Source organism: Schistocerca nitens, chromosome 1 (genome assembly GCF_023898315.1).
Source record: "Schistocerca nitens isolate TAMUIC-IGC-003100 chromosome 1, iqSchNite1.1, whole genome shotgun sequence".
NCBI classification, from domain to species: Eukaryota; Metazoa; Arthropoda; class Insecta; order Orthoptera; family Acrididae; genus Schistocerca; species Schistocerca nitens.
Genome location: NC_064614.1, coordinates 391,328,246 through 391,341,856, shown reverse-complemented (window position 1 = coordinate 391,341,856; position 13,611 = coordinate 391,328,246). Strand labels below are relative to the sequence as shown.

Below are 13,611 nucleotides of genomic sequence, written 5' to 3'. Positions count from 1 at the left end.
CTTACTTCAAGACTGGCACTTTATCTGATTGTCCATTTGTGTATGCTTTTTTCCTGTACTGGTACTTGGTTTTTCGGTTTTCACCATGCATATGAAAGAAGCAAGCCTATTACAAATGTGAATCTTTCCTTGTTTGTTTAGATGTAAACCATGAGTTGTATACTCATTTATCAGGCGTTCAATTTTGAAATTCACAGATAATCTCTTTCTACTCACGTCTGTGGCAGTGTTGATTTTTTCTAACATAATGCAGTTTGCAGCTTTGATTTTTCCATTTAGACCTTGTGCGTCATGTGTAAGTGATATTGGATGAATTATAACAATTGTTTTTTGTGCGAGTTCAAGTATGTATTCCAAAAGTATCTTTCATGTTCCTCTGCAATTCTTCCAGAGGTTTACCAGTGTTATTTGTGCCACCAATAATGATTAAAGTATCGTTAACGGAGAAGTTATCAGGCTATATTCTCAAAGATAATTAACTAATGAAAGGAATCTATTTAAGTGTGGATTTTCCATGGAAGGACGGTAAAATTTTCTTTTGGTATGTTAGTGTCAAAGATCTGGCTGTTGGAAACATCAATAAACTGTTACATGAATAAAATCGATGTGATAGACAAGCTATTTGTTTGTTTTGCAACTTAGTACACATTCATGATGGTCTTTATTCCATCATCTATGCAGCACAGTGTAGACTGCACTATTGAGGACACAGATCAAAACCCAGAAATCCAACAGCAACCTACAAAACTATCAAACTGAGTAATCCATTCTGTAGTTTCTTTCTTAAGTTAGCCCCAGTGGGGCACTGTCTTTTCAGAACAAAATGTGTATTTAGCTGATATTACATCAGATCCAGAAACCAGTGAAGAGATTTCCAGAGATGTTTTATAGAAAACTACCTTACATTATTCTATTTAGTTCTGTATCTTCATTCTCTTCCACAAACAAATTAAATGAATTCCAGTTACTGTACTTGTATATGATATTTCACTAGAAATCACTTCCCATGCTAATTTCAGCTTTCCTGTTGCTGTATCCAGTACTGCTGTGATCAAAAATACATGGATATTTTCCCCCTAGACCAACAAAAATGAATACTGAACTCAGAACCATTTCTGATTTTTCTGGGTACACAGACTACCACACAACCAAAGCAGAAATGTTAGTAAACTGAAAGTTCATAACCTGTAAATAACAAAGATGTGGTGTGCAGCTAAAAGTAGAGCATGCCGCATTCATCTGCCATAGTGTGGCATGCCATATGACTCAGCTATGTCAATTCATTAGACTGAATGTGTTTCATCTGAAGTTGCAAGCCAGATGTATGCCTTGTTCCAAGCTGTGTGCCACACCGCTTTCAACATTACATGGTAAGTGCTCTGTCTTACTTGCTTAGTTTTGATGTGGTAAAGAGACACACATAAAGAAAATGATTTTAGTTCTTAATGCACAAATTTGATTTTAGAAAATAGAGTTTACCAGCTGTATCCTTAACTTCACTACCAACATAACAGCTCAGACAGAATTATTTCCGCATTATTTGTCAGGTCTGATGTTTCTATGATGAAATATATTATAATAGTAAGGGAACATTCCAAAATATAAATAAATGATCTTGATGAAACTTGGTGGATCCGTAAAGGGATAAAAATAGTGCAATATATATTTTGTTCATTTTCGCCCAGTGTCACTTTTTAAGTGAAAAAACACCTCAAAAGATAATTTGGCATATAACCCTTGAGGGAATATCTTCAAAACCTTGAAACATAAAAAATGTGTTTCACATAAATATATACAGGGTGATTATAGTTAAAGTTATAACTTTCAAAACACTGTAGAAATAATACCACTGGTCAGAATCACGTCAAATTGCAGCAGAATATTATCAGAGAAAGGGAAAACATAAGGCAGAAGAAAAAAATAGTGTGAAGATTGATCAATAGATGGTGCTGTATGTGTCAGAATATGTAAATGAAAACAGTTGTCATGCACACAACCCACTGAAGTTGGTATAAACATGCCAGGTACATGGCTTTTCCTCCTTTCGTGTCTGTGATGTTTGCCATGATTATCTCAATGCAGGAGCACACACTGCTTGTAAAGCTGTATTACAAGAATGATGACTGTGCACACATCACTCTCCAGAAGTTCTGGACAATGAAGGGTTTGAAAAAAGGCGTTGGTCCGTTGATTGATGTGGAGAAATTCGAAAAGACGTATTCTTTTGCTGTGCAACTAGGTAGAGGGAGGAAACGAACTGATTTGACATGGAAGCAGTGGCCACAGTAGTGCAGGAGGAGATGAGTGGTGGTGTGCAAATGTGTAGTGCATGGAGAATTGCCCAAACATTGGACATACCCGTGAGCACAGTGTGTAAAATCCTACAAAACATCCTTCTTTGCTATCCATTCAAACTTACTCATGTGCACGAGTTGCTTCTCGTTGACCCACCAGCAAGAGAGACCTTTGCTTTAGAATTTCTTGCTTGCATGGAAGTGCACAATGACTGGCCATGGAAGATCTTGTGGACAGACGGAGCCCACTTCCAGCTGACAGGATATGTCAATACACAGAATTGTCAAACATGGGCAATGGAAAATCCACACGCAAATGAACCAGTACCACTTCATCCTGGAAAGGTCATTGTGTGGTGAGGGTTTATGGCATTGTTTATCATAGGGTCATATTTTTTCGAAGAGACAGATTCTTCCGGTCCTGTTACCTGTACCATCACTGGTAAGCACTGAGTCCTTTGCGCAACCATGCCACTCCAGCTCTCCAACAGTGTGGATGGGATCATTTTTATGCAAGATTGTGCACCTTCATGCATTGCAAATCCAGTTATGCACTTGCTGAAGTGGCATTTTGGAAATTCTATAATTATCATCCACCATTTACCTACAGCCCGACAATCCCAATCACCCGATCTTAATCCGTGTGACTTCTGGCTGAGGGGCTATCTGAAAGATGTTTGTTCAGTGTTCTGACTGCAATCTTAGCTGCACTGAAGTCCTGGCTTGTGCAACACATTCCGAACATGACCCACAGAAATACTTTGATCAGTCGTGGAACATGCTGTTTCTCAATTTCAACTTGTTGCAGAAAATAGTGGACAGCATACTGAACATGTTTTGTGCCAGTCACATGGAAATTAATAATCCAAAATGATTTCAAATGATGCCTTTTATGCGGTTTTTGTCCTCAGGACAATAAAAAACCGATGTTAGTGATGCTTTTTATGCAGTTTTTGTCCTCAGGACAATTAAAAACCGATGTTAGTGATGCTTTTTATGTGGTTTTTGGCCTCAACACTTAAAAACTGATTTTCCCATCCCATGTGATATGACCTTGCCATGGTGGATGGGCTTACGTAACTAACAGTATCACACCTTTACACCCACGCACACTGAGTAGTACAGTTTGTTCAACATCAGACGTACATGTTAGGCATTGTTATATGATTCATTTGTCATTTTAAGTCTACCACTATTAAATTATGATGCTTACAGCACCATATTTTGCTACATTTTGTAACTATTTATTTTTCTTTTGCCATATGTTTTCCTCCTTCTCTGATAATATTCTGTTGCAATTTGATGTCATTCTGATCAGCAGTGTTATTTCTACAGCAGTTTATAAGATTAACTTTAATTATAATCACCTCGGATACGTCTGAAAGAAGAGACATGTAATTAAGATGAGATAGTCAATGATCTCTCCAGTGCAGATGCACACCAGGCTTGAATTCTTATGGGAATAAGCAAAACATCATTACTCATCAGAATAATGGGCGAAGTGAACTACATTAGTAGTCTGCAGATAAGTTGACAATTTGGGTCTGACAGGAGGCATGCTAGGGCGGTCCATGTAATTGAAATGACCACTGTGTCTGGATGGCTCAGACGTCAGAGCATCTATCTAGTAATCAGAGGTCCAGCACAAATTTTCAACTTCCCCCTTTGATTTTAATCAATGCCTGCTTGTCCGTAATTCCTGCGTATCTTAATTAATAATGGCTGCTGGATCAAAAAATTGTGTCTGCTCTTTCAGACATGTCCAAAAGAACAGGCATCAAACACATACATATTTTCTTAATTTAAAATAGTAAGTATCTTATTATTATGATACAAAATCATTACAATAATGGTGATCTGTAAATAAATGCTTAAATGAAACACTTTTTTACACTGTGCACATAAAATGAATGAAATTTCTTCACACACTGTGCATAATAAAACAAAGTTCGGCAGAATTCTGAAATTTTGGTGGGTGATAGTCTAAATATCCTTATTTGTACCAGGCGTACTTTAGCACAGTGGAAAACCTCAGCAAACAGAACTGATTATGTACTAGTAACTGCAGCTTGAGTATATTGTTTCTCTAGTGGAGACAGAAGTCAATCATTCAGCAGAGCTAGATCTGAAAATCTTCTCACAAAGTTCTTCCAACATTAAAAGCTGTAAATGTCCAATGACTGTACCTGTCCCGCAAGCCTTTTGGGATCACCAGATGTACAATTCCTTACCCACAGGTACAAAGTTCAAAATAGTTCTTTCACACTGACTACCCCACCACTTTAATAACAACACAAATTTTTCTCCCACACAGGAAAAATTCTGTCAAATATCTTTTGATGTCACAAGAACATTTGGGACTTCAAAAAGAGATTCTTGAATTCTCAGTCCAAACATTCCATTAGCTTCTTTTAAAATTATTAAAAAATGTGGTAGAAACGAGGATATTTAGAGGATCACCAACCATTATTTGAGAATCCTGCTGAATTTTGTTTCATTTTGTGTTGTCCATCATGTGTATTATGTGAAGAAATCTCAATGATTTTATGTGCATGGTGTAAAACATGTTACATTTTAAGCATTTCTTTACAGATGGTCATTATTGTGATGATTTTGTATCATAATAACAAGTTGCTTATTATTTTCAGTTGACAAAATATGAGAGAGTGCTGGAAAGTCATGCCTTTGACCTTTGTGTGAAAACTCTTAAAGCTTTTTGACATAAAACTAACTCTATTAACATTCTACATAAATATTATTCATGCCTACACATGTATTTCTCGACTTAGTCATCCTGGTGATCAGCACATTTCTCTCAGCAACAGACTAGTTTGTCAATATCATCATTGTAGAATGTTTAACTTTCTTTTTAGAGCCACACCCTCACATCTGCTTACACTGCTTCATTACTATCAACGTTAAGTCCCCAAAGGTGTTCTTTAAATTTTGGTAACACTCTGCGCTTCATCACACATGTTGAGTTTAGCACTACCATTTACACCATTACAAGCACAAGCAACCCATCATCACACATTACTGATTTTGATACAATCATCGCCATACACAGCTTTCAACATAGGCACTTGCATCAGAAATGTAGGCAAGTTGACTGAGTAATACCTCTACTGATACTAGAACAGAATAAAAAAAATTGGAGGCATTAATTGTCAGCACACATTTGTACACATATGTGAAATGGCAAATTAAAAGACTAAGAAACAAGAATTTAAAACCCAAAAACAACAATTTAAAGCATAAACCCAAAATAAGTACTTAAATAAGTAAAAAAACTGGTATAATAATAAGCATTTAGATATTTCAATTAGATACACTGACATGACTGGCAGCTCATTGTGTACAACTGATTAAAAAAAAAAAAATGGCATTTCAAAAATCAGTTTTAATATACAAGGACAGATCTGGCGTGAAAGCTTCTTTAATTTATGTTGTAACAAAAGTTTCCATTTTGCAAATTTAATTAATGGGGGTGCAGTATTATGCAAAATTTCTGATTGTTACAAAAGTTGATATACAGGTTTCAAGGATGTTACTGATTTCTTATATGACACACACACACACACACACACACACACACACACACACACACACACACACACACACTCTCCATCTTCAGGCCACGAGTGGCCTACCGGAATCATCCGACCGCCGTGTCATCCTCAGTGGAGGATGCGGATAGGAGGGGTGTGGGGTCAGCACACCACACTCCCAGTCGTTATGATGGTATTCTTGACTGAAGCTGCTACTATTCGGTTGAGTAGCTCCTCAATTGGCATCACGAGGCTGAGTGCAGCCCAAAAAATGGCAACAGCACATCTTATACATTTTTTTAAAAAAGTTTGATGATTTTGAAGAGATTCCCTATAAACCTAATATGCCAAATTACCTTTCAGGGTGTGTTTTACCCCTTAAAAATGAAATTGCGCAAAAATGAAAAGACATAAATATTGTATTATTTTGAACCCTCTACATACCCATCAAGTTCCATTTAAGATCATTTATTTACACCTGAGAATGTTCCTTTATAGTAAATAACGTGACAAAAATTGGTCAACAGTGTAATTAACGTGCATCACATTCCTGACTGCTTCTATAGTAGCCCAGCAGGAAATATTTAAATTTTCTCTAATTACTGCATATATTTAGTACGTCTATGTATTCAGTGCAATGTATTCTTGGCAGAAGCTCCTTCTTGGTTATATGATTATGCTGGGGCATGTGGCAAGACAGTGGTGAAGTTTAGCCTATTGGGAGTGGGACTTTAGCCCAGCTGAGTTCTGCCACTAAATTAGCATCATCTCCTCAGTTGAGTGGCTGCTGCTGGGCTAATAATATATTAGAGTGTGACAAATGAGAAGCTGCTATCGAACCTTGTCACTATTTGTGTTCAGCTTCCAAAGCCTATTCACCCTGTTATTGAAACATAAAACAACAACACAGAACAACAACATAGAACAACAACAATATAATGGAATGGATATATCCACACATCATATAGATGAGACATTTAGTTGCAGATAGGTACAACAAAAAGACTGCTACGTGTTTGACCAGAGACCTTAGCAGCATGAGACATTGTTCGTGTGTGTGAATCATGGTTTTGTGTGTGTGTGTGTGTATGTGTGTGTGTGTGTGTGTGTGTGTGTGTGTGTGTGTGTCAGTTCAAATGTTTAACATTCATTTTGTTGTACCTGTCTGCAACTCAACGGCTCTTCTGTATGGTTAGTAGTAACATATGTAAGAGAAGGAAAATTAAACAGTCTCAATTAATCACGGGCATTCTGTATCAATGAATTCATGGTAACAAGTTAGATGTAAATACTGATTTTCATTTGCCTATTTTTTTCATATTTTGCACCAGCTCATATACTTGGCAGTTTGATGTATAATAATAAAAATAGTAATAATAATAAATGAAATGTTAGTTGCCTTTGCCACAGATATTTTCACTTCAAATTACTACTGTGCTCTTTGGTCATTTCCATTGATGTCATCCATTCCATTGTTTGAACAACTAATTTACAAATTTTTACTGGCACAATTGAAAAACAAAGTATTTTTTTTATGTACCCAACAAGTTTACAGTTTCATTTGTGAGCAAAAATTTAATTAATGTAGCAGGACTCCAAAAACATACCATTCATCAATTTTCAATTATTTTAACAAAGTGTAAATAAATTGAATGATTTGAAACTTATATGAATTCATTATCCTATGGTTGTACTTGAGTATTACAGAGATGTACATTTTATCATCACATGGGTGTTTTGTTCATATAAACATGACAGAGATAAGGCAACACACACAGCAATAAATATTTGGTTTTACTTACTGGTAAAAGCAATGTCCAGCTGAAATAAGCCAGTACTCTGATATAAGTGTGGCTCCACATTGAAATTCTCCCTCCTTGTAGAGTGCTGCCTGCCATGGCCAAGAACCAGGTCCAGCATTGCCGCCTCCAACAATCCTGGAATGTCGAGACCTGTACATGATATATAATATTTTTATTAATCATATTTAACTAAAACAACACCATGTACTTATGATCCGAGTGAGAATGATAATTTGGAGTAAGTGAAAAAACTTCAAGTATTGACATGTAGAATAAACATAATATCCATCTTTTCCTTCAGTCTTTTAACATTAGGAAAAACAGATCCAGGGGGTCACTGGGCAAAGGAGACTTCCCAAAGGAATTGACGGATATTCAATGTTTATAATGTTAACAGAACTAAGTCAAGTGTCTGTGTAAAACATTACACAATCTTACTGATAGACACTTGTCAGAAATAGCTTCACTCTAAAGTTTTGAACTGTTTTTCTTCACAACCATGTAATACCATAGAAAACTTAATTGAATCTGAACAACAATCCAGTGAGTGTGTTTTTTCTTTTTATATATAAGCTGTCTTTACCCAAATGCTACAAAATGTTTGTTTTACAAGACTGATTATTTCTGATTCTTGGTTAGTGTTTTATTTCTAGCACAGGGGCCAAGTTGTCCCACTTTTAAATAATTTTCAAAGTTCTACTGCAATTATTATATGTAGATTTAAATGAATTTGAAGATAATAGCTGTAATAAAATTACACCATTTTAATCATTGTACGTCATGTCGTGAAAATGACCCAGAAAAGGATAAAGGGCTGGATTTACTTTCTGTGCTGAAGACTACATGATATAAGAAGTGGAAGCAAGTTATCTGTATTGGCAGTTCTCTTTAGTGGAAAAGCATCATATGGACAGTACATGAAGAAAGAGGTACAAATCATAAGGTAGAAATAGTGTGTCATCTATCTCCATAAGATGAACAGTAACTGGAAAATGAAATACAAACAATGGACAATACAGTGCAGCATTGAGTAACCGTGGCCTCAGGGTCATGTGGTCATGGCATTGGACTGCGAAGGTGGATGGTTGGTTGGTTGGTTGGTTGGTTGGTTGGTTTGTGGGATTAAAGGGACCAGACTGCTATGGTCATTGGTCCCTTTTTCCAAGTACTAAAAACACCCACAGAGAATAAAAACGAGTAACAGAATAGAGCACAGACAACACAGAACAAGAGAAACTCAGACACAGACCAGACAAAACGAACTAAAATCACACAGAGTGTGACGGTGGTTGGCCGACCATAGAAATAAAAAAGGAAAAGCCAACCACTTAAAACACATTAAAAAATCAGTTTAAAACCGGAGGCCAAAGGCCAGAATCAACACAAAACAATAAGATAAAACTGAAACACTTAGATTAAATGATAAAAACCCCCTGCCCGAATAAAACGTAAAACTAAGTCAGCCGTAGCAGAGTCATCTGTTAAAAGGGCAGGGAGCGTGTCAGGCAGTGCAAACGACTGCCTGAGCGCAGCTAAAAACGGACACTCCAATAAAATATGAACCACTGATAAAACGGAGCTGCAGCGACATAGAGGCGCGTCCTCACGGCGCAATAAGTGGCCGTGCGTAAGCCGAGTGTGCCCAATGCGCAGCCAGCAGAGGACAACAGACTCCTTGCGGGAGACCCGCAAGGACGACCGCCACACAGTCGTCGTCACCTTGATTGGACGGAGTTTGTTGGGCGTGGGCAGATTGCGCCATTCAGCGTCCCAAACCGAAAGAACTTCATGGCGTAAGACTGCCCACAAATCAGTCTCTGGGAGGCCAATCCCCAGAGATAATTTACTAGTGGCCTCTTTCACCAGACGGTCAACGTTCTCATTGCCAGGTATCCCAACATGGCCTGGGGTCCACACGAAGACCACAGAGCGGCCGCAACGCGCAAGAGTATGCAGGGACTCATGGATAGCCATCACCAGACGAGAACGAGGAAAACACTGGTCGAGAGCTCGTAAACTGCTCAGGGAATCGCTACAGATAATGAAGGACTCACCTGAGCAGGAGCGGATATACTCTAGGGCTCGAAAGATGGCGACCAGCTCAGCAGTGTAAACGCCGCAGCCAGCCGCCAAGGACCATTGTTCGGAATGGTCCCCTAGAGTTAGCGCATACCCGACATGACCAGCAACCATCGAACCGTCGGTGTAAACAATTCCAGAGCCCTGATACGTGGCCAGGATGGAATAAAAGCGGCGGCGGAAGGCCTCTGGAGGGACCGAGTCCTTCGAGCCCTGTGCCAAGTTGAGCCGAAGGCAAGGGCGAGGAACACACCACGAGGGTGTACGCAGAGGCGCCCGGAAAGGAGGTGGAACAGGGAAAAACCCAAGCCCGCAGAGAAGCTCCTTGACGCGTACGGCGATCGGACAACCCGACCGGGGCCGACGGTCTGGCAGATGGACGACTGACTGCGGGAACAGGACACGGTAATTTGGATGCCCGGGCAAGCTAAAAACATGGGCAGCATAAGCAGCCAGTAATTGTTGGCGTCGTAACCGCAGTGGAAGCAAAGGTGGAGATCTGGGTTTAAATCTCCCTCATGCACCACTTTTTTTTCACAAAATTATGAACTGTCCATCTGGTCACTGACATGTGTTTTCACTGTATTCAAAGTTGTGTGTGTATTGTGATGTAATGTCCATTTGCAATGGTGATGTGTAATGAAGGAACCACCTATTTGTTCTACTCAAGTACCACATGTTATGCCTCTTTCATTCGTTTTTGGATGTTTTGACTACCTTCATTTTAATGTAGCTCATACCTATTATTATTATTATTATTATTATTTATTTGCTGTTTTCATTTCTGTGAGAGTTCTATTAGACATCTCTCCTGCTCTCACTATTCATTGCATTTACTTGCAATCATAATATAGTCTTCCCACATGGCTTATATTCTATAAACAATGTGTAGTATGACAATTGCCAAGACTACAGAAGGAGAACAGACACATCAATGACAGATGAACAATTCATTAATTTATGGGGAAAAGAAAGGGGAGCCCATGAGAGAGGTTTGAACATGAATTTCCCCCTTTGCAGTCTAACATTGCGACCAAACAAGCATGACACCTTAGTTCTTGCAAGTCGCTCAATGTTGCACATCTTGAGGTTGGACCATTCACTGTTTCTATTTTGTTTCTTTTTTCACATTTCAGTACACCTTTTCCTTGTTTTCATGCTTTCTCCGAGTTCAGTTTTTGATGGGCTATCCACTGGGCCATTTTCTCACTAAATCTGAAGAAGTGCAGTGTGTAGTTTCCCTTGTGAGCAACACAAAAAAATTACGTCCCACAATTTCAACAGTACACATTCTCAGAAGGGTCAAGGAACATATTATTTCCTCTGATACACAACTCACCTCATGTAATCATATTATGATGATGATGATAATAATAAAATCACAGAAATTTTATCATATAACATTAAAAAATTATACTATCACCTAGCACATAATGGATCTTAGTCTGCATCTGCACAGTACATATGGTAGTAAAACTACTTGTCATAATATAAACAGTTGTTTTATGATACCTAGCCCACTGGTTTACAGCTTGTGGACGTATTCCACATTCCAAATCCTTGCATGTTACATGCAGCAATTCCTGCTGGGGGCACTCAGAAGGCTGGAATGACAATACAGATCTGGAAAGAAACGGAAATGTCTGCTTTATGCCCTCTTACAATGGATGCATTGCAGAACAATGTAGTAAATATGCACTTTGCAAAAATATATCGTTTATTCTGTAATATGTTAATTACACCCTCAATATTATGAATATAGGATTTATTATCTTTTATTCAAAATGTAAAGGTAAACCTTGAAAGTTTCAAGAAAATATCTGATCAATTCCGTAGAAAAACGTTGACAGCAGCCTTCAGAATAATACATTATTGTGAAATTAAACATTATCTAAATGTAATAAATGGTTTAAGTAATACTCTATAGGACTTTCAGTCCTAGAGTTGAAACATGCAGCTTGTAACTGTAAATTTTTAATTTCAAAGTGAATAAGGACATCTGTATTGGTGATTCTATTTTCCATCTGTTTAATAGATTCAGACAAGAAGGAAACAATACTGTAAATTAAAATCAGTTGAGTCACTCTGCAACAGCAACAGTGTGCATTTGCTTTACATTTGTTTAACTGCCCTGTTCTGATCCCATGTGATTTATATTTTGTTTAGGAAGTGAGAAAGCAGTCTTCAAATGTTTTGAATTACCAATAGCAGCCATCTCTGTCTACAGAGTATTACTGAAGAACTTTTCCAAGAGTTTTTGGATGTAGTCAACACTAATTAGTTTGAAAGGGTGCACTAGTCCAAACAACTTTAAGAAATGTGCTTTCACAACATATGACACATTATTGTAAAAATAGGAATTCTTGCTGAATGGAAGATAGGTGGACGGGTTGGAGGAAAATGAGAAATGTATAAATGAATTAATGAAACTGGAGGTTATGGTTGGTTGGTTGGGGGAAGGAGACCAGACAGTGAGGTCATTGGTCTCATCGGATTAGGGAAGGATGGTGAAGGAAGTCGGCTGTGCCCTTTCAAAGGAACCATCCCGGCATTTGCCTGGAGCGATTTAGGGAAATCACGAAAAAACTGGAGGTTATGAAAAAAATCTGAAAAAATAAATAGAAGGGGTACAAAGACAGAGGAGAAAATTAGGAGGTAAGAGAATAAACATAAAATAAATAATTCACTAACTAAAAAAAAAAACCCTAAAGGAATGAGATAAATAGGATGAAGAAGAGAGTGGAGGTCATGGAGGGGGGGGGGGGGGGGCTATGGAGCAAAATGGGCAAGAATAAAGAGTGAAAAGAGAAAGAAAATTATGAAACTATCACAAGAGAGTGATTTAAAGTTGACAAGGGCCAACTACCAACTAGAATCAACAATGCTTCAAGTGCCTCAACACATTATTCCATCAAGGATGTGACTTTTTCAAGTCATCTCTCCTAGACATCATTTCATCATCCACTATCACCTTCCACTGCTCTGCTAACTTCAGTAACATGTTTGTCAAATTGTAGGATGTTCCATGGCCACTATCCCTACCCCAATGTTTTGATACCTGGAATTGTTTCTGTTGTTAAAACTGTCCCATGCACCCACCCACCGCTACTTACTCTATTGTCACCACTGGTAAGCCATGGAGTGGCACAGGAAAAGCAATATGTGAAACCAAACATCTTATTCGCCAAGTAACATGTGTTCAATGTGTGGCTTTTTACACATCAATGACCACCAATAAACTGGCTGTACAAATGGATGAGCACAGAAAAACTGTCTGCCTACATCTATTACCCATGTTTCTGAGCATGTTTTACAGCACAGCTCAAGGAATCTGAATGCGTGAGCAGTAATGATAGCCATCCTAGCACATGGCAAAGCATTACAAGGCATCAGGTCTAGATGGAATCTGTTCAGAGATGATGCAGGAAGCAATTCCAATCATAGAGTCATTCTTAACATGTCTATTGAATAAGGCAATAAGACAGGACAGGGAACTGAAGGCTTGGAAATCTGCAGGTGCCATTGTCATAAATAAAGGCCTGAATCAAGATCCCACAAAGCTGAAGAGATATAGATCTATTTGCTAATACATTAGCAAAAGTTCAGGAGCGGCTACTCTCCAGACATCTTCAAAAGCACTGCGAGCTCCAGGGTCTTAGCATATGTCAGTTTGGCTCTCACAAACGTAAATTAGTAGATGATGCCATTAATCAGGTTCTCCAAATTGTAGACACAACAAACAATAAATATTGTACTACAGTAAATATTGTACTACAGTAAATATTGTGCTGCAATTAAGATGGACATAGCAGGTGCATTTGATAGTCTTTGGTGGTCTGTGATGTTCAATCGCCTAGGATGTTTTTGTATTCCAAAATACATACGTTA

General features: G+C 38.1%; 1 protein-coding gene across 1 annotated transcript in view; it reads right to left on the bottom strand.

The window, feature by feature from the left end:
• Positions 1-13,611, bottom strand: part of LOC126235814 (serine protease nudel-like) — a 65,477-nt gene that overhangs the window by 19,993 nt on the left and 31,873 nt on the right. Inside the window, exons 6-7 of the mRNA XM_049944660.1 lie at positions 11,236-11,346; positions 7,645-7,779 (exon numbers count right to left, since the gene is read on the bottom strand). Coding sequence (XP_049800617.1) covers positions 7,645-7,779; positions 11,236-11,346 — 246 coding nt within the window. The remainder of the gene's footprint in view (positions 1-7,644; positions 7,780-11,235; positions 11,347-13,611) is intronic.